Raw genomic sequence first — 27,523 nt, 5'->3', positions numbered from 1 at the left:
TTAGTTTGCATTTAAATACACAGTTACCAATCTGCTGTCTTTCCAAATGCATGAAATTCATGGAATGGATAAATAACCCGTTAAGAGACATATGAACTAGAAATACTTCATTTTCCTCTTAAGAACAGCAAGAGCACAAGCATGATGATGGCAACTGACACTTGCCTTCATTTTTTAGGAATTCATAGAGTGATACACACAGAGTAAGAGAGGATAATCCCCAGTTAAGGGAAGCAGTCATTAATGCCTAATTGTTATAGCATGTAAAAATGTTGACCTACAGTTTCAAAAGAAGCTAGAAATCTCTGTGCAAATAATCTGCAAGTTTTAAATGACAGCCCAGTTCTACCAGTAAATAGCACTGTGCCACTCAAATAAACCCTTTAGATTTTGCGTAAAACTGCTTGTTTGTAGCTGTGGCCTAATTCTAAATAGATCCTGAATCACATTCTAGTTAGTTAGATTGCAGATGAGACAACCTGTTTCAGACTTTATGACTGAATAGCAAACACTATATTGATTGTGGCCTTACGGAGTTCCTGCTTTGAGTTACAGTTGCAAATAGCAAAAGCCCTTTTGCTATGATTGAGGTCATCCCAGTCTCTTTAAGGTAAATAGAGGATACTTGCTGAATCTTGACCGGTCCTCCTGTGAGGATATACTGAGAAGCATTAAAGCACAAAGGTGACCAAGTGGGTCATAGTTACAGCACAAACTCAAATGTGTTGGGTCAGAGAAACCCATTCATGATGGTTGGTGTAGGTGAGATACTATCGGGCAGGGCCTTTGGGTTAGAATCAGATATACTTGGTTTCAAGTCCTGATTCCATAGCTTAATTTTGTAACTTTAGCCAAACTACTTAATCTTCCAAAACTTAAGCTCCACATTTTCAAAAATGAGGGAAATAAAGCCTCATAGAGTTATTATAAGTATTAAGTAAATACTTAAAATTGTTTAAGCTCAGAACATAATGAGCATTCAACAAATGTTATGTTACTTTTTTAAAATTGAAGTGTAACTGCTTTCTAGTATAATGTTGGTTTCTGTCATACATCAGCATGAATCAGTGATAGGCACGCATATGTCCCTCCCCTCTTGAATCTACCTCCCACCCCATCCACCCCTCTAGGTTGTCACAGAGTCCCGGTGTGGCTCTGCTGGGCCATACTGCTAATTCCCCCTGGCTTTCTCTTTCACATATGGTGGTGTGTGTTCCATGCTACTCTCCATGCATCCCAGCCTCTCCTTCGCCCCGTGTGTCCACAAGTCTGTTCTGTCTGTCTGCGTTACTAGCATTGCAATTACTGTTATTGCAGGAGGCACAGAAGATGACTGGAGGTGTCTTGAAGGCTTCACAGCAGAAATGCCACTTGGTCTGAGTTCCCAGATTGGTATTCACAAGATGGAAAGAGAGAGAAGGGTATATTAGCAGAATGGCTCCATATACAAGAAGGCACATGATGATGGGAGATTGAGTGAAGGAAGACTGTTATCATTCCCGATGATAAATTAGGAAGTCAGTTGAACGAGAAGTCAGTTAGAGAAGTATTCAGCAACTGGTTACTAAGAAAGTAAGGATTATAAAAATGGTGACTGTATAAATTATCATCTAAATGTGGGCAGTTTTAGAAATGAATGGGGATGCTGTGGATCGTTTTGCTGGGACACCAGGCAGAAACCAGTACGGTCCAGGTAAACACATTGCATGGTTCCCCTGGGTGTTAGAAAGAGGGAAGAGTCAGGGGTGATTCTTGAAGCTTAGATTCTGGGATTTATAGTAAAATATAACATGAAATAGACATGGGTTTTGAATAGGGGGATAATGAGTTTGATTTTGGCAGACAAGCAAGCTTAGAGGAGTTAACTGAGAGAAACTGTGTTGGAGGAGGAGAATGGAAAGGAGAAACAGGTTTTTGTTGCTTCTGTTTTTGTCCTGAAGAGTAGATTGCATTTAAATATTCCTGTTTCCTAAGTTTTTAAATCATCTGTGGAATAACTCCTTCAAATTTAATGTCTCAGATGTATTAAAAGTGTGTACATGTTTGTATCCATGTGCCTATTCCGATGATCGTAGTGTACAGACAGGTGCCTATATGGACGTCATAGAATAATAGAGTACCTGATGCTGGTCTCCACTCTGTCATCAAGATTTATGACCTTGGGTCAGAATGCTAAGTCCTTTAACCGCCTGTTTTTTTTATCATGTAAAATGAGGGATTATACTAAGGAATCAGTCCTTCAGAGTCTCCCAGCTGTATCCCTTTGTTGGTAGCAGTAAGGCACAAGGAACATCTTCATATTAAGAAACGTGCTACTTCCTGAAAGTTGCTTTGGACTCTGTAGGGTAGAAATAAATCCATAGTGTTGCATAGTCAGCCCTCCCTATCTACAGGTTCTTCACCTGCAGATTCAAATAACCAGGGATCAAAAATATTCAGAAAAAAATTGCAGCAAGTTCCAAAAAGCAGACGGTGAAATTACCATGCACTGTCAAGTATTTACATAATATTTACATTGTATTAAGTGTTATAAGTAATATAGAGATGATTTAAAGTATTGAATTGGCCAAAAAAAATTGTTTTGAGTTTTTCCAGGCAGAAAAACCCAAACAAACTTTTTGGCCAACCCAATATATGGGAGGTTAAATGTAAATACTACACACTTTCATGTAAGGGACTTGAGTGTCTGAGAATTTTGTTATCCACAGGCTGTCCTAGAACCAGTCTCCCATGGATACTGAGGGCTGATTGAATAGGCAAGTGTTCCAGAATTGTCTCCTTCCAATAAAAATTTAAAATGAACTATATGCTTTGTTTCCTCTCCCTACTCCCTTTTGTTCTTTTCTTTTTTTGTTGTTTTATTAATAAGAAGTACTCTTAAAATGAAGCACAGCTATTACTTGAGGGAGAGTCCTGTGTCATAGAGTGTAGGGATTGATGAAAGATTATTTATTGCTGGCACATATTAGCCTCTCCTGTCTTTTGGGAAAATTACCAAAGTCAGCGGGTTATTCAGTCTTTTGAATAGCTTCTTATGAATTTGATACCTGGAAATCATCTGGCCATTTGTTAATTAGTTCACTTTTATAGTCTTAGCAGTAGCAGTTAACCAAAGTTAGTTTCTAATGTTTAGATAACATTCATTTTGTAAGTATACTAAGTAGGTAAGTTCTTGCATAAAGAATTTGAAAATACCTATATAATGTAAATAAATCCACTCTTAAGTTTTAAAATGTCATTTTGTCATCTCAGGTATGGTATGGTATGGTATGGTACTACAGTAAAGGTGCTCAGTTGTGTCTGACTCTTTGTAGCCCGTTTGGACTTGAGCCCGCCAAGCTCCTCTGTTTGTAGGATTTTTCAGGCAAGATTACTGGAGTATGATGAGTGCAATAAAGATCCTGGTTATTGAATTAAATCACATCATTCTTCATCTTTAATAATTTCTCATTAGTACCCTCCTTTCTGGCTCAGACGGTAAAGCGTCTGCCTGCAATGTGGGAGACCCAGGTTCAATTCCTGGGTTGGGAAGATACCCTGGAGAAGGAAATGGCAATCCACTCTAGCACTCTTGCCTGGAAAATCCCATGGACAGAGGAGCCTGATAGGCTACAGTCCATGGGGTCGCAAAGAGTCAGACACGACTGAGCGACTTCACTTCACTTTGGCTTAAAAATAGTATTTTTCAATTATACGAAAACCGTGTGCTTAGTTCCTCAGTCATGTACACCTCTTTGCAACTCCATGCACTGAAGCCCACCAGGCTCCTCTGTCCATGAAATTCTCCAGACAAGAATACTGTAGTGGGTTGCCATTTGCTTTCCAGGGAATCTTGCTGACTCAGGGACCAAACCCCAGCCTACTGCCTTGCAGGCAGATTCTCTATTACCTGAGCCACCAGTGAGGCCCAAATTTTATTTTACATGATTCTTTAGTTTCTTCTGAACTGTATTTCTTCATAGGGCTTCACCAAATTTTGTGAAAGCCTTTGTTATTAAGAGTGGTATGACTTTACACCAGATATACTAAATCTGAATCTTGGTTATAAAGAAAGTGTACCTTGAATTTTTACATGTGTCGGAAAATTCCTGTCCTTTGCCACTTTTTGCCAGACATTGAACGGTTCCATTGCGTCTCATAGTCATGAAGTGACCATGATGTTTAGTAGGGTATCACAGGAAGTATTGTAAGAGCTCTCAAAAAACGATCAGGTTTAATCTTTTGTCTACTACTAATAATGTATTTTCAAAATTACAGTGATTTCATTTTGTATGTATAAAAATTACAAATCTTCTTTGGAAAGGAGTAGTAAAGCGGAAGACATTGCCACCATTAATTTGATTACCAAAGAGTTAACTGTTAACTTTTTGTTGAATATCCTTTCAGACATCTGTGTGTGTGTGTGTCTGTCTGTCTGTCTGTGTGTCGCTACCTTCCTACGTAAAGTTGAATATATTTGGGTTTATTCATGACTTTTTTTTTTGGCTGGTCAGATACTCGGCTTGTGAGGTATTGGTTACCTGGCCAGGGATCGGACCCAAGCTCATGGCAGTGAAAGTGTTGCGTCTTAAACACTGGTTGCCAGGGAGGTCCCTATGACATTGTATAAGTACTGTGTTTTCAGCGATCATGCAGAATATTCTTATTTGATTATAGGTGTTACAATTCTTAATGGCTACATGGTATTTCCTTGTTTGGATGTGCCCTAGTTTATTTAATTGATATGTCTTCTTATTCTTTCCTGTTTATGACTAATAATAACTATGCTATGATGAACAACTTTACTTTGGGATCATAGCCTCCAGAAATGTACCAGGTAATCTCCTAATCGCAGTGTAAGAGAATACGCATTTCCTTACATTGCTGCCTTACTGATGGATTTCAAAATAATACCTCACTTAGTTTTTATTGATTGATTTGTGGAGTTAAAATTTCTGATGTTCAGTGGTTATTTGTGTGTGTATGAATTTTATGTTCATGTCTTTTGTACACATTTCTTTTGGAGTGATGATCTTTCTCTTATATATAAGCATTCTTTAAATGTTAAAGAAATCCCTTTGCCATATGTAATTTTTTTTCTAGTTTGATGATTGTGTTTTAACTTTAATGAAGCCTTCTGTTATATATAAGTTAAAAATCTTTTTTCCTCTCTTTATAAGTTTTTAATTTGTTTTTTAATTGGAGGAAAGTTGCTCTACAGTGTTGTGTTGCTTTTTTCTGAACAACAGTGCAAGTCAGCCATAATCACAAATATATCTCCTCCCTCTTGAGCCTTCCTTCCCGCCCCAATCTGTTCACAGGGTTCTGGTTTTTAATAAGTAACTGATGATGTGAGGCTGAAACTTTGAAAGATTTTGCCATCAAAGATAATAAAATGAGCAGTGTTTAAGTTTGGTTATTTTACCTTTATCTTTGATTGACGTGGAATTTATTTTGATGCATACAATGAGATTTGGGGCCTACTTTCTTCTTCTTCTTCTTGTTCTTTTTTTAATCAAACAGTTTGTCTCTTTGTTTCATTATTTACTGAATAGTTCTTCACTGACCCTTTGTTTTTAGATGTTTTAATTATTTACTGAATTATGAAATATTCCTGGGTCTTCTTCAGACCTTTATATTTCCCTGATCTGTTCTTATTTTTGTTTTTGGCTGTGACCTGTGACTTGCGGGATCATATTTCCCCAACGAAAGGATTGAACCTGCCCTGGGCATTGCTGGTGTTGCATCCTAACCACTGGACTGCCAAAAGAATTCCCTCCATGGATCTGCTTTAATACAATTACTGTACTATCTTACATACTGTAGCTTTTAATATATTTTACTATTTTACAGTGAATTTTATCCACATTATTCTTGGTTTTTAAAAATTTTTGTTGTTATCATTTAGCCCCCTTAACTCTCTTATTAGGGCTTCCTAGGCAGAGGAGCCTGGTAGGCTGCAGTCCATGGGGTTGCTAAGAGTCGGGCACGACTGAGCGACTTCACTTTCACTTTTCACTTTCATGCATTGGAGAAGGAAATGGCAACCCACTCCAGTATTCTTGCCTGGAGAATCCCAGGGACAGAGGAGCCTAGTGGGCTCTCGTCTATGGGGTCGCACAGAGTCGGACACAACTGAAGCGACTTAGCAGCAGCAGCAGCAGCAGGTGGTGCTAGTGGTAAAGAACCCGCCTGCCAATGCAGGAGACTTAAGAGATGCAGGTTCCTAGGTTGAGAAGATCCCCTGGTGGGGGGACGAGGGGGGGGGAGGCAACCCACTGTAGTATTCCTGCCTGGCGAGTCTCATGAACAGAGGAGCCTGGTGGGCCACAGTCTATAGGGTCGCAAAGATAGGACACGACTGAAGTGACTTAGCATGCATGCCCTCTGTTAAGCCTGGCAGCTTTTATGTTGAGTGTCTGAGTTTCCTTCAGCATTCCTGACACCTTTAAGGAAGCAGCTCTCTGTATTGCAGATGGGTGTTATTTTTTTCAGGTTAGTGTTTAAAAAAGGTTTTCATTAGTCTGAATGCCTTTAATCTAGACATACATTCTTTAGTTTATTTCATTGTTCTGTTTTATTTTATACTCTTGAGTCACATATTTAGGTCACCTATTTGTTTACAAAAGCATTTGAGTTTGTGAATCCCTTGTTTCTATTTCCTGAGGTGTTTGGTGTGCTCCCTTGGATTTTTTTTTGTGTGTAAATTATACCATAGTCTGCTCCAGTTGCTCAGACAGTAAGCCTAGAAGTCATCTTTCAATTTTGCTTTCATATTCTACAACCATTTTATCAGCAAGTCCTGTCTGGCTCATTTTCACCGTCTCCATTGCTACTGTTATTCTCTAAACCACTTCAATTTCTATAAAGAACAGTAACTTTCTTTCTCATCTCCTTGCCTCATCTTGCCTGCTTGTTTACTTTACTTTTAAATTGAGCTATAATTGGCATATCATATTAATGATATTTGTATGTATTGTAAAATGATCACAATAAGTCTAGTTAACACCTATCACCACCATACATAGTTAAAAGAGACCATGAGACCTTTTAAGATCTACTCACTTTGCAACTTTCAAATATGTAATATGGTATTATTAAGTGTAACTGCCATGCTGTTCATTACATTCCATGAATTATAAAATATAACTGGAAGTTTGTTCCTTTTCCCACCCTACCCCCATCAATCTATTCTCTTTTTCTTTGACTTTTGTTTTATTTTTTAATTTTGCATTCGAGGTAGATCATCCTATGTTTTTTTCTCTGTCTTACTTATTTTACTTAGTATGGACCTTAAGGTCCATTCATGCTATTGTAAAGGGCAGATTTTTTTTTAATGGTTGAATATTGTTCATCTGTGTGTGTGTGTGTTTACAGGTTTTATTCTTTAATGTACTTCCCTTGAAAGAATCAGAAGCTGTAGAAGCTAAGGATTTTTCTGTTTTATTCTCCATGGGTTCTCAATGTTTTGTATGTGATAGATGCCAGGGGAAAAGCTCAAACATGTTAAGTTCCCGCATGCACATACACACAGCTTTCTAAGAGTGAATTCTTAGAATTCTCTCTCTCACTTAGAAGAGAAGCATGTTTTGGTCCTTTTTCCCGGTGCCATTGATTTTTTCCCACTCTAATCTTCATAATGTTTCTCAGTTAAGGGCAATACTTGTTTATCCCCAGGATTTGTATATGTCTGTGACTGGTTAATACCTTTTCATTAGCTGTTCTAAAGAGAAGGTGTTAGTAGCTCAATCATGTCTGACTCTTTGCGACCCCATAGCCTGCCAGGCTCCTCTGTTCATGGAATTCTCCAGGCAAGATTACTGGAGTGGGTTGCCATTCCCTTCTCTGGGAGAATCTTCCCAACCTGGGGATCGAACCTGGTCTCCCACATTGGAGGCAGATACTTTACCATCCAAGACACCAGGGAAGCCTTCATTAGGTGTTTATTAAAATGCTAACTTTAAAGTCACTGAATGGTACTTTGAAGAATCAGTTACATATAAATGATAAAATGTGAAGCATTCAAATAACCTCTTATGATAAATTACATCAGCACCTTGGTTATATTTCTATAAATATTTGGAGTCTCTTTCTCTCTAAATTACAATAGGAGTCAGCAACCTTTTTCTAAGGGTCAGTTAGGACATATTTTCTGGTTTTGCAGCCACCTGTCTTTCACCACTACTCAACTGTGCCATTATAGCGCAAAAGCAACCGTAGAGAATATGTAAATAAATGGCTGTTGCAATAAAACTTTGTAAGTTTCCTATAATTTTCATGTGTTGTGAAATATTGTTCTTTTAAAATTTCCCTGTTTAAAATGTAACAAGTTCTCATCTCATCAGAAATATGAAAATAGGCATGTGAACCCTGGGCCATAGCTGCTGGTCTCCTGTCTCCAATTCCTTCTGTACTTAAGCATCCTGTCTTATACAAGTTTAAAATGGATAGTAAATAAAGGTGACATCTTTTGTGGTAGAAACCATGTAGGTTATGTAAAGACAAAGGAATTTTGTTTATTTTTTAAATCTGTCAAATCTGATATTAAAATTTCTATATAACTCTTAAAGGCTACTTTTCCATTTACAGTTATTATAAAACCTTCGCTTTTTTCCTATGTTGTACAGTACACCCTTGAGGCCCAGGAGTCTGTGCCTCCCACTTCTCCACCCCTATATTGGCCTCCTCCCCCCGCGCTGATAACCATTAGTTTGCTCTTTATATCTGTGAGTCTGCTTCTTTTGTGTTACATTCACCAGTTTGTTGTAGTTTCAGATTCCACCAGTAAGTGATGTCATACAGTATTTGTCTTTTGGTATCTGACTTCTCTCCCTTAGCAAAAGGCCCTCCAAGTCCATCCATGTTGCTGCAGATGGCAAAATTTTCTTTTTTTTTTTTTAAATGACTCAGTAGTATACCATTGTATATATTCCACCTCTTTTTTTTTATTCACTTGTCTGTTGATGGACACTTAGGTTGCTTCCATACATTGGCAATTATAAATAATGCTGCGGTAAACATCAGGGTACCATGTAGCTTCTCAAATTAATGTTTTGGGTTGTTGGTTTTTTTAAAAAAATATACCCAGGAATGGAATTACTAGGTCTTACAGTAGTTCTATTTTTAGTTTTTGAGAAACCACCATACTGTTTTCCACAAGAGCTGCACCAGTTGACATTCCCACTAACAGTGTATGTTCAGTTCAGTTCAGTTCAGTCGCTCATTCATGTCCGACTCTTTGCAACCCATGGACTTCAGCACGCCAGGCCTCCCTGTCCATCACCAACTCCTAGAGTTTACTCAAACTTAGGTCCATTGAGTCGGTGGTGCCATCCAACCATCTCATCCTCTGTCATCCCCTTCTGCTCCTGCCCTCAATCTTTCCCAGCATCAGGGTCATTTCAAATGAGTCAGATCTTCCCATCAGGTGGCCAAAGTATTGGAGTTCCAGCTTTAACATCAGACCTTCCAAGGGATATTCAGGACTGATCTCCTTTAGGATGGACTGGTTGGATCGCCTTGCAGTCCAAGGGACTCTCAAGAGTCTTCTCCAGCACCACAGTTCAAAAGCATCAATTCTTCGGCACTCAGCTTTCTTTATAGTCCAACTCTCACATCTGTACGTGACTACTGGAGAAACCATAGCCTTGACCAGATGGACCTTTGTTGGCAAAGTAATGTCTCTGCTTTTTAATATGCTGTCTAGGTTGGTCATAACTTTCCTTCCAAGGAGCAAGCATCTTTTAATTTCATGGCTGCAGTCACCATTTGCAATGATTTTGGAGCCCAAAAAAATAGTCAGCCACTGTTTCCCCATCTATTTGCTATGAAGTGGTGGGACCAGATGCCATGATCTTAGTTTTCTAAATGTCGAGCTTTGGGCCAACTTTTTCACTCTCCTGTTTGACTTTCATCAAGTGGCTCTTTAGTTCTTCTTCGCTTTCTGTGATAAGGGTGGTATCATTTGCATATCTGAAGTTATTGATATTTCTCCCGGCAATCTTGATTCCAATTTATGCTTCTTCCAGCCCAGGGTTTCTCATGATGTACTCTGCATATATGTTCAATAAGCAGGGTGACAATATACAGCCTTGATGTACTTTTTTCTCTGTTTGGAACACAGTCTGTTGTTCCATGTCCATTTGTAACTGTTGCTTCCTGAACTGCATACAGGTTTCTCAAGAGGCAGGTCAAGTGGTCTTTCAGAATTTTCCACAGTTTGTGGTGATCCACATAGTCAAAGGCTTTGGCATGTTGCCTTTACCAGTGTGTTTTTTCATTTTGCATTTTTATTGTTTCTAGTTTTTTGTGTAGAGAAGTTCCTTTAATATTTGTTGTAAAACTTGTTTGGTGGTACTGAACTCTTTTAGCTTTCACTTGCCTCTAAAGCTTTTGATTTATCCATCAAATCTGAACAAGGACTTTGCTGGATAGAGTCTTCCATTTTCTCAGGACCTTTCTCTCTCTCTCCTCCTTCTTGGACCCCTATAATGTGAATATTTAGTGTGCCTGATGTTGTCCCAGAGGTCTCTTAAACAGGCCTGTTTTCTTTTTTCTGTTCAGTGGCAGTGAATTCCATGACTCTGTCTTCCAGCTTACTGATCCATTCCTCTGTGTCTATTACTATTCCCTTTAGTGTATTTTTCATTTCACATGTTGTATTCTTCATCTCTGGTTGGTTGTTTCTTCATATTTTTCTAACTCTTTGTTAAAAGCTTCTAAGTTCTCATTCTGTATCCATTTTTCTCCTGACTTCTTTATCATTTTTGTTATCATTACTCTGATGTCTTTTTTGATAGATTGCCTGTCTCCACTCCACTTTGTTTTTCCTTGCCATTTTATCTTGTTCCTTCACCTGGAACATGTTCCTCTGCCTCCTCATTTTGACTGAGTTGCTTTTTTCTGTTTTTATGTATGAGGTAGGTTGGTCACATTTCTCAGCCTTGGGAAAGTGTCCTTCTGTAGGAGACCCTCTGTTTCCCCCAGCAGTGCGGTTCCCTCTTGTCACTCAAGCTACATGCTATAGGGGTTCCTGCTCAGAGGGCTAAGCTGGTCCTTCATGTGTAACAGGTGACCGTGTAGCTGATCTGGTAGGCTCTTTTGGCCCTTGGTGTATCTGACTGCCAGGCCCTGCCTTGTGTGGATGCTGTTGGGAGCTGTTTACTGGGCCTGATCAGGAGATAGCTTGTGGTAGATTCCTCGGGGCCTTTGACCTAGTGCTGACTCATTGGTGGGTGGAGTCAGCATCCCAAAGACTCTGAGGCTGTCTTCCTGCCCAGTAGCATGATACACCAGGACCTGGGGTTAGTACTGTCCTGCAGAACTAGTTCCTGAAATCCGGCTGCAGGCGTAAGGGATCCTAGAACTTGTTTCAGATTGTTGGTGGGGGAGCCAGGTCCTTAACATGGTTCGGTGTCACATCTGGGGCATCCTGAAACTTATGTCGGCCTGCTAGTGAACTGAACCTCGGCCCAGCTGATCCCAGGGTAAGGTCTGGCCTGGTGTGAGTGGGCTGGGTCTGCAGGCTGAAGGATCGTAGTTTTCTTGCATCTGATGTCTGCCTGTGTCACGTGAGGCTGGTCTAGTGTCTCAAGCTTCCTTGAGGGAAGGGACACTGGTTGCCTGTTGATGGTCGGAAGGGAGATTTTGGCTGTCAAGTGGGAAGGGACATGTCTTCAGGCATGTCTGAAGGTGACTGTGGGCTCAGGAAGTCTTTTGGCAATTTGTCTGTTTATGGGTGGAGCTCTGTTCCTCCCCAGTTGGTTGACCTGAGGTATCCCAGTGCTGGTGTCTAAAGCTGTCCTGTGGGATTAAGATTAGAATTTGGAGCTAGTGAGCCAAGAGCACTGTTCAGTTCAGTTTAGTCGCTCAGTCCTGTCCGACTCTTTGCGACCCCATGAATCGCAGCACACCAGGCCTCCCTGTCCATCACCATCTCCTGGAGTTCGTTCAGACTCACGTCCATCGAGTCAGTGATGCCATCCAGCCATCTCATCCTCGGTCGTCCCCTTCTCCTCCTGCCCCTAATCCCTCCGAGCATCAGAGTCTTTTCCAATGAGTCAACTCTTCGCATGAGGTGGCCAAAGTACTGGAGTTTCAGCTTTAGCATCATTCCTTCCAAAGAAATCCCAGGGTTGATCCCCTTCAGAATGGACTGATTGGATCTCCTTGCAGTCCAACGGACTCTCAAGAGTCCTCTCCAACACCACAGTTCAAAAGCATCAATTCTTCACCGCTCAGCTTTCTTCACAGTCCAACTCTCACATCCATACATGACCACAGGAAAAACCATAGCCTTGACTAGATGGACCTTAGTCGGCAAAGTAGTGTCTCTGCTTTTGAATATGCTATCTAGGTTGGTCATAACTTTTCTTCCAAGGAGTAAGCGTCTTTTAATTTCATGGCTGCAGTCACCATCTGCAGTGATTTTGGAGCCCCAAAAAATAAAGTCTGACACTGTTTCTACTGTTTCCCCATCTATTTCCCATGAAGTGATAGGCCCAGATGCCATGATCTTCATTTTCTGAATGTTGAGCTTTAAGCCAACTTTTTCACTCTCCTCTTTCACTCTCATCAAGAGGCTTTTCAGTTCCTCTTCACTTTCTGCCATAAGGGTGGTGTCATCTGCATATCTGAGGTTATTCATATTTCTCCCGGCAATCTTGATTCCAGCTTGTGTTTCTTCCAGTCCAGCGTTTCTCATGATGTACTCTGCACAGAAGTTCAATAAGCAGGGTGACAATATACAGCCTTGACGTACTCCTTTTCCTATTTGGAACCAGTCTGTTGTTCCATGTCCAGTTCTAACTGTTGCTTCCTGACCTGCATACAGATTTCTCAAAAGGCAGGTTAGGTGGTCTGGTATTCCCATCTCTTTCAGAATTTTCCACAGTTTATTGTGATCCACACAGTCAAAGGCTTTGGCATAGTCACTAAAGCAGAAATAGATGTTTTTCTGGAACTCTCTTGCTTTTTCCATGATCCAGCGGATGTTGGCAATTTGATCTCTGGTTCCTCTGCCTTTTCTAAAACCAGTTTGAACATTGGGGAGTTCACGGTTCACGTACTGCTGAAGCCTGGCTTGGAGAATTTTGAGCATTACTTTACTAGCATGTGAGATGAGTGCAATTGTGTTGTAGTTTGAGCATTCTTTGGAATTGGAATGAAAACGGACCTTTTCCAGTCCTGTGGCCACTGCTGAGTTTTCCAAATTTGCTGGCATATTGAGTGCAGCACTTTCACAGCATCATCTTTCAGGATTTGAAACAGGTCAACTGGAATTCCATCACCTCCACTAGCTTTGTTGGTAGTGATGCTTTCTAAGGCCCACTTGACTTCACATTCCAAGATGTCTGGCTCTAGATTAGTGATCACATCATCATGATTATCTGGGAAACCCAAGTAAGATGGTAAGTGTTGCAAGAGGGTATCAGAGGGCAGACACACTGAAACCATACTCACAGAAAACTAGTCAATCTTATCACACTAGGACCACAGCCTTGTCTAACTCAATGAAACCAAGCCATGCCTATGGGGCAGCCCAAGACGGGCGGGTCATAGTGGAGAGGACTGACAGAATGTGGTCCACTGGAGAAGGAAATGGCAAGCCACTTCAGTATTCTTGCCTTGAGAACCCCATGAACAGTATGAAAAGGCAAAATGATAGGATACCAAAAGAACTCCCCAGGTCATTAGGTGCCCAATATGCTACTGGAGATCAGTGGAGAAATAACTCCAGAAAGAATGAAGGGATGGAGCCAAAGCAAAAACAATACCCAGTTGTGGATGTGACTGGTGATAGAAGCAAGATCCGATGCTGTAAAGAGCAATATTGCATAGGAACCTGGAATGTCAGGTCCACGAATCAAGGCAAATTGGAAGTGGTCAAACAAGAGATGGCAAGGGTGAACGTCGACATTCTAGGAATCAGCGAACTAAAATGGAGTGGAATGGGTGGATTTAACTCAGATGACCATTATATCTACTACTGCAGGCAGGAATCCCTTAGAAGAAATGGAGTAGCCATCATGGTCAACAAAAGAGTCCGAAATGCAGTACTTGGATGCAATCTCAAAAACGACAGAATGATCTCTGTGCGTCTCCAAGGCAAACCATTCAATATCACAGTTATCCAAGTCTATGCCCCAACCAGTAATGCTGAAGAACAGTGTTCAGGCAGTAGAATGTCCCCAGTTATGGCTGCCACTATTATTATCTGTGTGCTCAGGGTGAGCCACAGTCACCACCCATCCTCCCCTCCTCTCCCCACCTCTCCAGAAGACTGCCCAAGACCAGCAAGTAGGCCCAGGCTCCTGCCATATTACAGCTTTTGACTTGAGTCCCAGTGCATATAAGGTTCTGTGTACACCCTTTAAGAGTGGCGTTTCTATTGCCCCCAGTCCTATGGGGCTTCCAAAGTTAAGCCAGAATGGCCTTCAAAGCTGCATCCTCTGGGGTCTCACCTTCTAGGTGCAGGACCCCTGGACTGGGGAGTCTCACCCGTACTCCTCTTGGAAATCCTCTGTGGCATAACACTCTCGTTTGTGCATTGCCCACCTGAGGGTATGGGATTTGGTTATATCATGAGTCTGCCCCGCTGCCCATCTGGCAGTTCCTTCTTTACGTCTTTAATTATAGATCTTTTTTGGTAGGCACCAGTCTTTTTCATCAATCGTTTTTTTATAGACAGTTGAGATTTTGATGTGCTTGTGAGAGGAGGTAAGTTCACTCTTTTTTGCCCTACCATCTTCTGTACTCTTAAGAAATGGATTTTAAACTGTACAAGGAGGCATTTAAGACAGTCCCAGATACTGTTACCTCTTTCACATGCTGTACTCTATTTTTTTTTTAATGAATTCTTCCAGTGGGCCCACATCTACCATTCTCCCTTCAGGCTAGTACTTCAACTTTAATGTATACATTTTTAACAAAATAGATTCTCAAGTAATCTTTATAAAGGGAATTCACTTTTTGGATACTATCAAGTATGTGATATCTTGCCGTACTTACTGTAAATAAGCTTCCTTAACACTCTGTTTGAAAAATGAGATTTTTTTTTCTTCTGCATGAACTTTGATTTTGAAAAATTTGGTGTGGGGAGGGAACTTAGCGATGAAATAAATAATGAACTATTGCAGCAATGTGGTGTTGCCAGTAAACCCTAATCTTCTGGCTCTGATCATCTTTATTGAGTTATTTTACATTTTGACACCAGTTGATCTTCCAGACTGATTTTTGTAAATTTTCACTCTTGCCAGTAGTGAAAGTGACTGAAATGCCGTGATTTTGAAATTCCTTAAACATATTCTCAACAGAGTAGATCATTACCTAGGAAGAGATGAAACTTGAGGTTAGCTAAAATTTTAGATTATTCTAAATTAAAATTAATCTGAAGCAAGATTAAAGTATTGATGTGTATTAGTGTGTTATTTTCTTGGTCCTGTCAGAGGCTTTAGAGAATGTTGAAGTTGGATGACACTGTAAGATCTTTGATTCCTTTTCATTTTACAGCTGAGCATTACCTTTTTTTTTTTGGCTGCAGAGAGCAGCAGGTGAGATCTTAGTTCCTTGACCAGGAATCTCACCTGTGTCCCCTGCACTGAAAGCTTGAAGTTTTTACCATTGGACCACCAGGGAAGTTAGTAGCTATGGAAACTGAGTACTTTCCTAGCATTCTGAGTCTATGTATTAGATACCTGGATTTGGAACTGTGAGTTAACCAACCAACCAACTATGGGTCACTCCTTTCTTAGAAATCTTTATACGTAAAATCTTTCTAGTGCTTTGTTGATGGAAAAATGTCTGTGCAGTTGTCTATTTAATATGATTGAAGGCATTTTAATCTTAGATGAAAAAACTCTGATCTATACAGATTTATGGATACTTATAGATACCATCAGTCTTTTACTCTCTTAAGAATCTCACCTTCACCATGTGTCATGTATTTTGGTGACCTTCTTTCAGCAGATACCCTTTTTGCAGTCGGTTATTCATTTCCCAGACTATTTAAATAGTTAACATTTTATTTCTTTCTGGTAAGCGTGACACAGTATACAGATCTTTCTTTCCTGAGTTGTGTAGTTGACTATTTAATAAATGCTTGAAATTAAAAGACACTTACTCCTTGGAAGGAAAGTTATGACCAACCTAGACAGTGTATTGAAAAGCAGAGACATTACTTTGCCAACAAAGGTCTGTCTAGTCAAGGCTATGGTTTTTCCTCTGGTCATGTATGGATGTGAGAGTTGGACTGTGAAGAAAGCTGAGTGTAAAGAATTGATGCTTTTGAACTGTGGTGTTGGAGAAGACTCTTGAGAGTCCCTTAGACTGCAAGGAGATCCAACCAGTCCATCCTAAAGGAGATCAGTCCTGGGTGTTCTTTGGAAGGAATGATGCTAAAGCTGAAACTCCAGTGCTTTGGCCACCTCATGCGAAGAGTTGATTCGTTGTAAAAGACTCTGATGCTGAGAGGGATTGGGGGAAGGAGGAAAAGGAGATGACAGAGGATGAGATGGCTGGATGGCATCACCGACTCGATGGATGTGAATTTGAGTGAACTCCGGGAGTTGGTGATGGACAGAGAGGCCTGGCCTGCCGTGATTCATGGGGTCACAAAGAGTCAGACACGACTGAGCGACTGAACTGAACTGAAATAACATAGACACTTTCCTTTGTTCTAGAGCTGTTTTCAGCCATAAAATCCAACCGAGTCCCTACAGTCATCCCTCCGTATCCACAGGGGATTGATTCCAGAACCCCCACAGATAGCAAAATCTGCAAATGTTTAAGTCTATAAAAGTCTAAAAAGTAAAATGAGTAGTACAGTTGAGTCTGCATATCTGTGGGTCACGCATCTGTGGGTACAGAGAAGAGTGACCGTTATTTTCCCTTACAGCTATGATTCCTTCCTAACTTTTAAATTTTAATAATAAAAAATTTTTCCCACTGGAACTAAGAATTCAGAGCAGAATAATCACGGTATTACTATCCATTTGTCAGTGATTCAGAGTTGAAAATAGAAACTCTTCATTTTTTACATATGGAAATATAATTTTAGTGGTCTTCATTTAGAAGAAATTGTGGAATGTGAGTACTTTCATGGTTTATAATGAATAAGTGACATAATATTTTCTGTGTTTTTATATGTTATTTTGTACATCATATATAGTCTTACATAAATTATGCACATTGTACATCATGAAAAGCAGTTAGTTAAATGACATTATAAACAATAGATGTTTGAACTCGTATTTCATTTTATATTCCTACACCCTGTGAGATATAGTGATTCAAATATATTTTTCATAAATTCCTACTTTTAAGTTGCACTATCTACCCCAAATTTCCCCCTACCCTCCAAGAAAATAAAAGTCAGATTGTGCAGGGAGCTCTACTCTGGTAGCACTGGTAGAATTTGATCTAGACGGTTATAGCCATGACACACTGACCTTAGGCCTCCGAGGAGAGACACTGCTTTCTTGTGTGGCTGTTGTGCAACCTTCAAGCCCAGAACAAATCCCTAACTGGAATGTGATGCAGATTGGATGTTCTTGTTCTTTCTTGTGGAATTCTTGTTCCCTCTAAGTTGAAAAATGGCTGCAGTGCTTTTCAACCTACTCTGCTAGGATTCTGATGGACGTTTTCATTCCATATACTGGCTGAGTGCAAAGAAGTGTTTTCTCTTACCTGTGAAAAGCCAGATATTTTACACAGCTTTCTGCCTCTGAGACTATATCATCCTTGACCCAGAATCTAAAGACATATTAAGGCGAAAGTTACTTTAAAGGCTTTCCAAGTTGCATTTCACCTTTGTGATTATATGGACAAATGATAAGAATCACCATTCTCTATTGTTTTCTTGAATCAGTAACTGATTTTAAAACCCATCATGTTTTGTTTGTCCTGGTTTTGACTGATGAAGTATCAATACTTTGCTAGGTAATTTATAAATGAAGTTGGCCAATTCCCATTGGTCTTGACTGAGAAGATGCTGAATTCCTTCTCAGATGTGACATCTGTCGTTAAGTTGAAAGTCTGTCCTTAGAAGGAACACTGGAGAATGCATTGTACTAATAATTGTTGCGCAGTCTTCTCTTGCTATGGTTAATATTAATCATCTCTTTCCCTCCATCCCCTTTCTTGCTGCCTCTTTTCCTTTCCTTCCTTGTCTTCCCATATACTTTTTGAATTTATTAAACTGGCCTATATATTTTTTCCTTGCTTTTCTTGTTTGTTTTTGTTTTAAATTTTGTGACCTCCTGCCTTTGTCTTCCCCACTTGCTTGGGTTCCATGTTGCTAGTTTTTATGTTCGCACGCTCATTATCACCCTTTTTTGTACTTCAAATCCCAGCAGCTGCCCAGCCAGCTCCCTGAGCACAGCCCTGTGGTCTATGGGACTGTGGAGAGCGCTCATCTTGCTGCCAGCACCCCTGTCACTGCAGCGAGCGACCAGAAGCAAGGTTTGTGCACGACTGTTTTCCTCCCTCTTACCTTTAGTCTCTTTTTCTAGAAAACTTAATTATGTTGCTTCATCATTTAAAAGTAAGAATAAAATGTGAGGATTATCTAGAATCCCCACTTTCATAACAAAGCTTTGAGATAGAAAATCAAAGTGTTCTACCTCTAAGAAAGTAGGTATGGTACGATGAGTAAAAGTTTTTCCTACATTTTGGTAATGCCTCATTGTCAAATGTGTATTTATAGGTATAAGCTTAGCTGCCTTAAATGGTTTTTTTGGAACAAGGTTGAGGAAGATAAATCGATGTATATATTTATCAGAACAGCAATCTCTGTTCGTAAGTTTAGCATGTTCATGTGTATCTTACTATTTTAAAAACATAAAACGTTCTTTCTTAACAAGCTTGGCTTCTGTAGCCTCAGCTGAAGGTAGTACTGAGTTCAGATCCTGACTGCATCTGGTAGTATTTGCTCTTGATGAGTTATTATGCTGAATATCTTAATTTCTTCATTTGCTAAATGGAATGAGGAATAGCTTCCTTATAGAGTTGTTATGGGGACATGCCAAGCATTGGAAAAACACTTAGTAAATTACAGCCTAGTAAATTTTCAAATTGTAGTGTTGGAGAAGACTCTTCAGAATCCTTTGGACTGCATGGAGATCAAACTAGTCAATTCTAAAGGAAATCAACCCTGAATATTCTTTGGAGGGACTGATGCTGAAGCTAAAGCTCCAATACTTTGGCCACCTGATGTGAAGAGCTGACTAATTGGAAAAGACCCTGATTCTGGGAAAGATTGAAGGCAGGAGGAAAAGGGAACAACAGAGGATGGGATGGTTGGATGATATCCCTGACTCAATGGATGAATTTGAGCAAACTCTGGGAGATGGTGAAGGACAGAGAAGCCTGTTGTGCCGCAGTCCATAGGGTTGCAAAGAGTTGGACATGACTGAGTGACTGAACAGCAGCAACAAAATTACAGCCAATATTATTGTTCAGAATCATACTAAAGTCTCCCCTTTTAACCTTGGACATAAGGGACCAAATGTTTGGTGAAATAAGTACACATACTACCTCTTGGATTAAAAATAGGAAACTTGAAGGAAAATCTCATGCTAGAAAGTGGGATATCATAGCCTCTCCTTCTTTCCTGCATAGTTGGATTTAGGTTGACCTTTTAGCTAAAACTGGGAGAATTCATTAGGTACAGGGGGAAGCAGGTTATTATGTTCATGCTTTTATAATGTTTCTGACTTTATTCTAAGAATGATTAAAATCATATGTGTTTTCTATTTTCTTGAATTATTTATTCTTCCAAACACCTATTATTCTGTAGCTGATGTGTACTTTCTATACTTTTTAAAAATTATTCTTTAAAAAGCTTTGGGTTTGGCAAATAATGAAAATAGAGTTATTTAGTACCGTTGTTTTTTCACTGGACTACAAGTTAATCACTCTCACAAACTTGTAATGCATGGTTTTGATGTTATTTTATAGTGTGCAAAAGTAGTATGGTATTCTTTCCCTTTAGTATTCAGCAGCCTAGTATTGAACAGAGACAAGCCTAAATTTTGTTTTATGAAACAGTTCTAAGTCACAACATAAGTAACGTATCCTAAATCTTTGGAATACTTCTGCAAATTGCACTGTCAAATACTACTTTCAGCGGTGTTCAGAGTTGGAGACTCATAACATGTTTAAAGTTAAATTTTTTAGTATTAAAACCATTCACCTTGCAGGAGGGCAGTTCGTAGGTATTGTGGAAGGCTACTTCCTATTGATCAAGCAGTCTTGAGTAATTCAGATTACTTTCAGTCTGAGTTAAGAATTTTCAGGGTTCAAGATGTCATTTCTTTTGCATGGTCATCGAAAAAGCAAGAGAGTTCCAGAAAAACATCTATTTCTGCTTTAGTGACTATGCCAAAGCCTTTGACTGTGTGGATCACAATAAACTGTGGAAAATTCTGAAAGAGATGGGAATACCAGACCACCTGACCTGCCTCTTGAGAAACCTATATGCAGGTCAGGAAGCAACAGTTAGAACTGGACATGGAACAACAGACTGGTTCCAAATAGGAAAAGGAGTACGTCAAGGCTGTCTGTTGTCACCCTGCTTATTTAACTTCTATGCAGAGTACATCATGAGAAACACTGGACTGGAAGAAGCACAAGCTGGAATCAAGATTGCCGGGAGAAATATGAATAACCTCAGATATGCAGATGACACCACCCTTATGGCAGAAAGTGAAGAGGAACTAAAAGCCTCTTGATGAGAGTGAAAGAGGATAGTGAAATGAAAAAGTTGACTTAAAGCTCAACATTCAGAAAATGAAGATCATGGCATCTGGGCCCATCACTTCATGGGAAATAGATGGGGAAACAGTGTCAGACTTTATTTTGGGGGGCTCCAAAATCACTGCAAATGATGATTGCAGCCATGAAGTTAAAAGACACTTACTCCTTGGAAGGAAAGTTATGACCAACCTAGATACCATATTCAAAAGTAGAGACATTACTTTGCCAGTCCGTCTAGTCAAGGCTATGGTTTTTCCAGGAGTCATGTATGGATGTGAGAGTTGGACTGTGGAGAAGGCTGAGCGCCTAAGAATTGATGCTTTTGAACTGTGGTGTTGGAGAAGACTCTTGAGAGTCCCTTAGACTGCAAGGAGATCCAACCAGTCCATTCTAAAGGAGATCAGTCCTGGGTGTTCTTTGGAAGGAATGATGCTAAAGCTGAAACTCCAGTACTTTGGCTACCTCATGTGAAGAGTTGACTCATTGGAAAAGACTCTGATGCTGGGGGGTACTGGGGGCAGGAGGAGAAGGGGACGACAGAGGGATGAGATGGCTGGATGGCATCACTGACTCGATGGCCGTGAGTCTGAGTGAACTCCGGGAGTTGGTGATGGACAGGGAGGCCTGACATGCTGCGATTCATGGAGTCGCAAAGAGTCAGACACAACTGAGCAACTGAACTAAACTGAACTGAACTGAATCTTTTTTGCTAGTTATAATTATGGTAAACATACTTTAGAATTACCAAGCAGAGAGGCCTTAAAATATTTTCATTGTGCTGGCTTTCTCTGTAGATTGATGTATGGTACTAAGTATTCATAATGTTTTGATGGTGGTAGCTCTGACCTAAGATTTTTGGATTAGGAGATACCTGTGTATCTTGTCACATTTAGGCATTGATTTACGAGAGAAGAAATGCAAAATTCTTTGTTTCCTCTCATTTTTTTCTTTTATGCCTAGTTGAAAGTTGAATAATAAAATCAGCATTTCAGATTGATGTTTGATGTGAATTTGGGTGAATTAAAAAATGTTTGACATTACCTTGGACTTCCCTGGTGGCTCAGACGGTAAAGCGTCTGCCTACAGTGCAGGAGACCTGGGTTGGATCCCTGGGTCAGGAAGATCCTCTGGAGAAGGAAATGGCAATCCACTCCAGTACTCTTGCCTGGAAAATCCCATGGATGGAGGAGCCTAGTAGGCTACAGTCCATGAGGTCGCAAAGAATCAGACATGACTGAGCGACTTCACTTCACTTCACCTTGATGAAAGAATAACTTCCATTTTAAATATATTTCATAGGACTTACAGTAACTTTTTGGGACTGCTGCTTTCTTCCTCTAGTACTAACTATTCTCTGGAAAACTCAGTAATACTGATTTTCTGTTTTTAATTCTGTCCATAACTTGTCAGTATATATAATAGTTTTCAGAATAGTTTTCTTTTTTAAACTAAATATATGTAATTCAGATAACATTAGAAAGGGTTCATCATTTTTCAGATAATTTTTTTTATAGTTAAAGTTTTTAAAAAGTTACTTAACTGTAGATTCATTTTGAAATTAAAGCACGATACAAAACTACACTGTTTCAAAAGTTGTTACATTATCCTCAGAAACAATGGATTCTGTATTCTACATTCAGATTGGTTTTTCTCTCTTGATGGAAATATTACTGATGGTTTGTACTGGGATCCCATTTTATCCCCAAAGTCTCCCACTAGTTTGATTCACTTTAGTACTTCTTTTTCCATAGTACTGCCTTTCCCCCTCTGAATTGGAAGAATTTAGAATTTGAAATCATTTTCAGTTTCTTGCACTTTTAATTTTTAAAACCCTATCTGTAAATTAGGAACATGATAGTTTTTATCCCACTGGTGATTATAAGACTTAGAGGACATTAAGTATATGTGGTATTTTACGTTTCCTGGCTCATATTAAGTGCTTAATAAATACTAGCTGCCATAATGGTCTGGCTTTCTGTTTCTGATGTTCACAGCTGGACTAGTTACATGCAGACCAGGTTTTCAGACAAATATGTCATTTCCCATTTGTTTTGGTACTTGATAAAAAAGACAGGGAAGATCTCAACTTGATTTGTATCAATAGAAAGACTATTGAGTGAATTAACACTTTGAGTTGGTGTTGATAGTGTAGAGACACAGCTTAAATGATTGAACAGTGTTGGAAAAAGTGCATTCAGTCCAGTGTATTGAGGATATGGTATGTATAATTAAATACAAATAAAAGTTACCTGTGCCTTAGTATGTTTTAAAAGCACTTGATACAGAGTAGGTATGCAGTGAATGGTATTCTGTTGTAAATTCAACCAGTTGTTATACCAGTGTAGCTCAATAAGGGCACTTTGGAAATTTAGGATGAGACTGTTCTCTGTCAAATGAGACTGTCCCTCAAATAGCAGAATACTTGGCATTCCTGGGCTCTCCCCACTAAGTGATAGTAACACTGTCCTCTGTAGCTCCTGACAACCAAAGGGCGCCCATCTAGGAGATTGGTTGCACTACCCTGTGAGAATAAAGGGAGCAGTTTTTCCTTTTTATAAATTTGACCTTCGTTATAGAAACTGGTTAAGCAGAAAGAAAAACTATCTGTCTCATTATCCATATTATAGCGTGTGTGTAACTCTAGGCTTTCTCGTATGGATATATGTTAATATTATATTTGTTGTTGTTTTCACTAGTAGTTTATTGTTTACATGCAGTTGTGCCCTGTTTTTTTAAAAAGTGTCTTTTGTTATAAACACCCATCTGTATCATTAAATACTCTTTTAAAAGCTTATTTTAAATGATTGCAATAATATGCTATTATATTCCCAGGCCATTATTTCTTTAACAGATCCCTTATTGATAGACATTTAATTTATTTTCCTATTTTTGCTCTTATAAACATTGTTGCTTTAAATGTTCCACACCTCTGTCTTTGCTCACTCTTCAATGATTATTTTCTTAAATTCTTCAAGATGGAATTCCCACAGATTCCTAAAAATGGCCAAATAGTATAAACATTTTGAATGCATTATATTAGATTTCAGACTATCATGGCTCTGCAAAGCATACTCTTAATAGTAAAAGTTCTTAGAGAAATAAAACTAATGTTCTTTGTGATCTGTTATTTCTTTTAGCTTTCTGTATTAACACCGTAATGAATTCATTAAAGGACTTATTTCAGAATAAGGAGCTCACAAAAATAATTTTAAAATTTTGTTTCTAGTTTTCTTTATTAATGTTAGATATTTCTAAAGAGTATATAGACGTTTCACAAGTCTGCTTTTATTTGATTCTTTTACTCTCATAAATTAATAATTGAATCGATATACTCTTGTTAATATGAGATTTGCTCTTTTCTAATGTTTGATTCATCTAGGTTTCATTCGGTGGTCATAAAGGGTGGTTAATATACTGATGTGCTTTAAAAGTGGTATCTTATAATGTGAGTGACCCTGGTAGCAGTTATTCCAGTGAATTGGAAATTCATTTGGGATATTTTAATAAATACATATTGCTTGTAATAAATATAATAGATGTGTTACTTTGAAATGTTTTTGTCTCTTGCCCAGGCAACTTAGTCTGAGGTATTTGGCTTTCAGAACCGATTGACCTTATTTCTCCATTATAGTAAATAGACAGAGTTTTAGAAACACTGGATGCTAAGCCCATCAATTGAAGTGAATTTTAAAGCCAATAAAAGTAGTTGCAGTGAATGAATTAGCCTTTAACAGTTTAATTTTGCCATCTGTTTATCTGATTAATGAGCATATTTTCTTTGACAGGCTTACTTGAAATTTATTGTAAACACTCAGTTTCACTGATGCATAAAGATTTTTGGCAGAGAAAGTTAAGTCCCTTTCAGTTTAGTTTGTCTTTTAGCTGAGCTTAAAATTTTTGTTTGCATTTGGTGAACATACTCATGAATATCTGTTTTTACCACTGGAGCCTGTTTGGTTTCCAGTCTTGTACTTCCTAAACAGAGCAATCTAAGTCTCCTCTGATTTTATCTTCCTAGACATGAATCACATATTTGTTTACCTGGAATTTTAAAATATGGAAATTTTCATGAGTTAGCATTTCTTTCATTTTTCTGGTACCTTTATTATGATTATTGATTTATCACTCTTACTCTCATTCTTTCTCTGTTTGTAGACACACATTTTATATATTATTCTCATATAAAGTGTTTTTTTTTAATTGGACTTAATAGTCTGAATATTAACTTTGGTTTCTTTTTAAAGAATATATATATATATTTTTTTACTATTGAAGATATAAGATAAATCTCTGGTTTTATTCCTTAACACTATTTCTAGTTATATGCTTCTTTTAAGAAATATAAGTTAAATTAACATCTCAATGAATTTTTATGTTCAGGAACTTGATTTCCCTGATAATAGATTTCACTGATAATAATGACACCATGATAATTTTTCTTGAAATAATTTTTTATGCAGGTAATACAAGTTGTTTATAAAAATCTCCCTCCATGCAGAAATATGTATAATAAAAAATAATATCTGTGTCTAATTTAATCTCCAGTTATTTTCACTTAAATTGTCCTGTCCCGCCACTATAGTGTATCCTTGGTAGAAAAATTTTACACAGAAGATCTCTCTACCTTAAAGAAAAGACCTATTTTCATCCCAAGAATTGTTTCCTTTTAGCTTTGATGAGATTTTCCCATTGTATTCTTGACATAATCATTTGGTAAATTAACTCCTCTTACTTCAAAATAAACTTTATATGTGTTGGAGGTTAAGTAGTAACAGAAAATAGAAAAGAAATATGCAGTGTTTGGGGAGTGGCAAAATAATATTTTGATCTGTCTTCCGCTGCTCATGTTTTAGAATAAGAGATTAAAAGAATTATCCCCAAATAATACAATATAATCTTTGATCCAAAAATTATTCTTAAATCGCTTTCTTTTTTCTTCCCCAGAAGAGAAGCCAAAACCAGATCCAGTGTTAAAGACTCCTTCCCCAGTCCTTAGGCTAGCCCTTAGTGGAGAGAAGAAAGAACAAGCAGGCCCGACATCTGAGATCACTGCAGTAGAGTCCATACCAGAGCTTCCTCTGCCTCCATCACCTACTGCTATTTCTCCACTTGCTCGAAGTACAATTACTTCTCCCACCTCTGTTGCTCTTAGTAGCCAACCAATATTCACCACTGCAATTGATGACAGATGTGAACTCTCTTCTTCAAAAGAAGACACAATTCCTATTCCCAGCCCCACATCTTGCACAGAAGCATCAGATCCTTTACCAACAGATGAAATTGATGATGATATATGCAAGAAATCTTGTAGTGTACCACCAAATGGTATTCCACTGATTTCTAGTACCAACCTAATCAATGAAATGAATGGAGTTAATGAAAAACTACCAGCCACGGAAAGCATTGTGGAAATAGTAAAACAGGAGGTGTTACCACTGACTCTTGAATTGGAGATTTTGGAAAATCCCCCTGAAGAAATGAAAGTGGAGTGTGTCCCAACTCCCATCACCCCTTCGATAGTTCCCTCCTTTTCTCCGTCTCCTCCAACTCCTCCAGCTTCTCCTCCTCCCACACCAGTTATCGTTCCTGCTGCTGCCACTAGTGTTAATACTGGTAGTGGTCCTACCGGAGTCCAGAGAGTCTTCGAAGAGGACGAGAACATAAGAACTTGCCTTAGTGAAGATGCAAAAGAGATTCAGAACAAAGTAGAGGTAGAAGCAGATGGGCAAACAGAAGAGATTGTGGATTCTCAGAACTTAAGTTCAAGAAAGAGCCCAGTCCCAGGTAAGTCATTCTGTTATTAATTGTATTATGCTTGCTGAACATGAAAACGCAGCAGTATTTGAGTTATTTTTTAATTGGCTACTTTCCTTGACTTCCAGAAACATCACACGAATGCTGAAATTCCTAGTCTGATTTCTTCAGTGGTGTGTTTATGTTTTAGTGCATCCAGCAAAGAGTTACTCCATTGTCTAAAAATGCAAATGAAATATCAAATATACAAAATGCCTCCAAGGTATATGTTACTGTACATGTGTTTTTTGTTTTTGCCTCGTTCATAACAATCATTTCCTCTGGGGTTAATTTTGTTGTTTTGGGGATGAAAACCAATCAAACCCAGCGTGGTCTATAGTCCCAAATCTTGTCTTCTCAGAATTTTAAAACCTAGTCAGTCCTTAACTTAAAAAAGAATTCCTCTGTGCAATACCTCTTCTTTAATCTTGCTTAAGGGAAAGAGCAATCAGTATGTCAAAAGGTTTATAACTAGTTCTGGAAAATAAATGTACCCTTTCTGTTTCACAGATAAGTATAATGGTCTTCCATTTTTTCTTTTTAAAGTTTCATTTTTCCTGTATTATTAATTTATCATTACTTAATATCATTAGTATGATCAAAGTATTACATGCTTCTGAATTCAGAATTATTTCTTTTTAATGTAGCATCACCTAGAATCGTGGATCTAACCATTAGGTTTTTATAATATTGATCAAATGTTATCTGAGGCTTATCAACTATTCTTGATTCAGTAATCAATAAAAATATTGCTTTTAACGAGTCAGCATAGCCTATCTTCTGGACATTGCTCTATACTGTATAATTTGCTCTTTGTATACCTGTCAAGTTACTCAATTTGACAAATGAGTGCTCTCCCTGCAGCTGATCTAGATATGTACTGGGGATGTTTTAGTCACCTACATCCCTGATATTTATTACCTATTCTGACCTAATAGGGAAGTTTGGTGGGTCAAGTTTAAGATGCGGCTCTCCCACCCAGCTCAGTTCCCAAGGT

At 38.6% G+C, this 27,523-nt stretch overlaps 1 protein-coding gene across 16 annotated transcripts in view; it reads left to right on the top strand.

The window, feature by feature from the left end:
* The window catches only part of EIF4G3 (eukaryotic translation initiation factor 4 gamma 3), a 348,214-nt gene that overhangs the window by 203,365 nt on the left and 117,326 nt on the right, over window positions 1–27,523 (top strand). For 13 of the 16 annotated variants that reach the window (XM_040229502.1, XM_040229501.1, XM_040229500.1 and 10 more), the window contains 2 exons: window positions 18,330–18,438; window positions 25,678–26,517. In XM_040229502.1, coding sequence (XP_040085436.1) covers window positions 18,330–18,438; window positions 25,678–26,517 — 949 coding nt within the window. The remainder of the gene's footprint in view (window positions 1–18,329; window positions 18,439–25,677; window positions 26,518–27,523) is intronic. The other 3 variants (XM_040229503.1, XM_040229495.1, XM_040229492.1) reach the window with 1 other exon arrangement.

Source organism: Oryx dammah, unplaced genomic scaffold, assembly GCF_014754425.2.
Source record: "Oryx dammah isolate SB20612 unplaced genomic scaffold, SCBI_Odam_1.1 HiC_scaffold_27, whole genome shotgun sequence".
Classification (NCBI taxonomy): domain Eukaryota; kingdom Metazoa; phylum Chordata; class Mammalia; order Artiodactyla; family Bovidae; genus Oryx; species Oryx dammah.
This window is presented reverse-complemented; position numbering and strand designations above follow the sequence as displayed.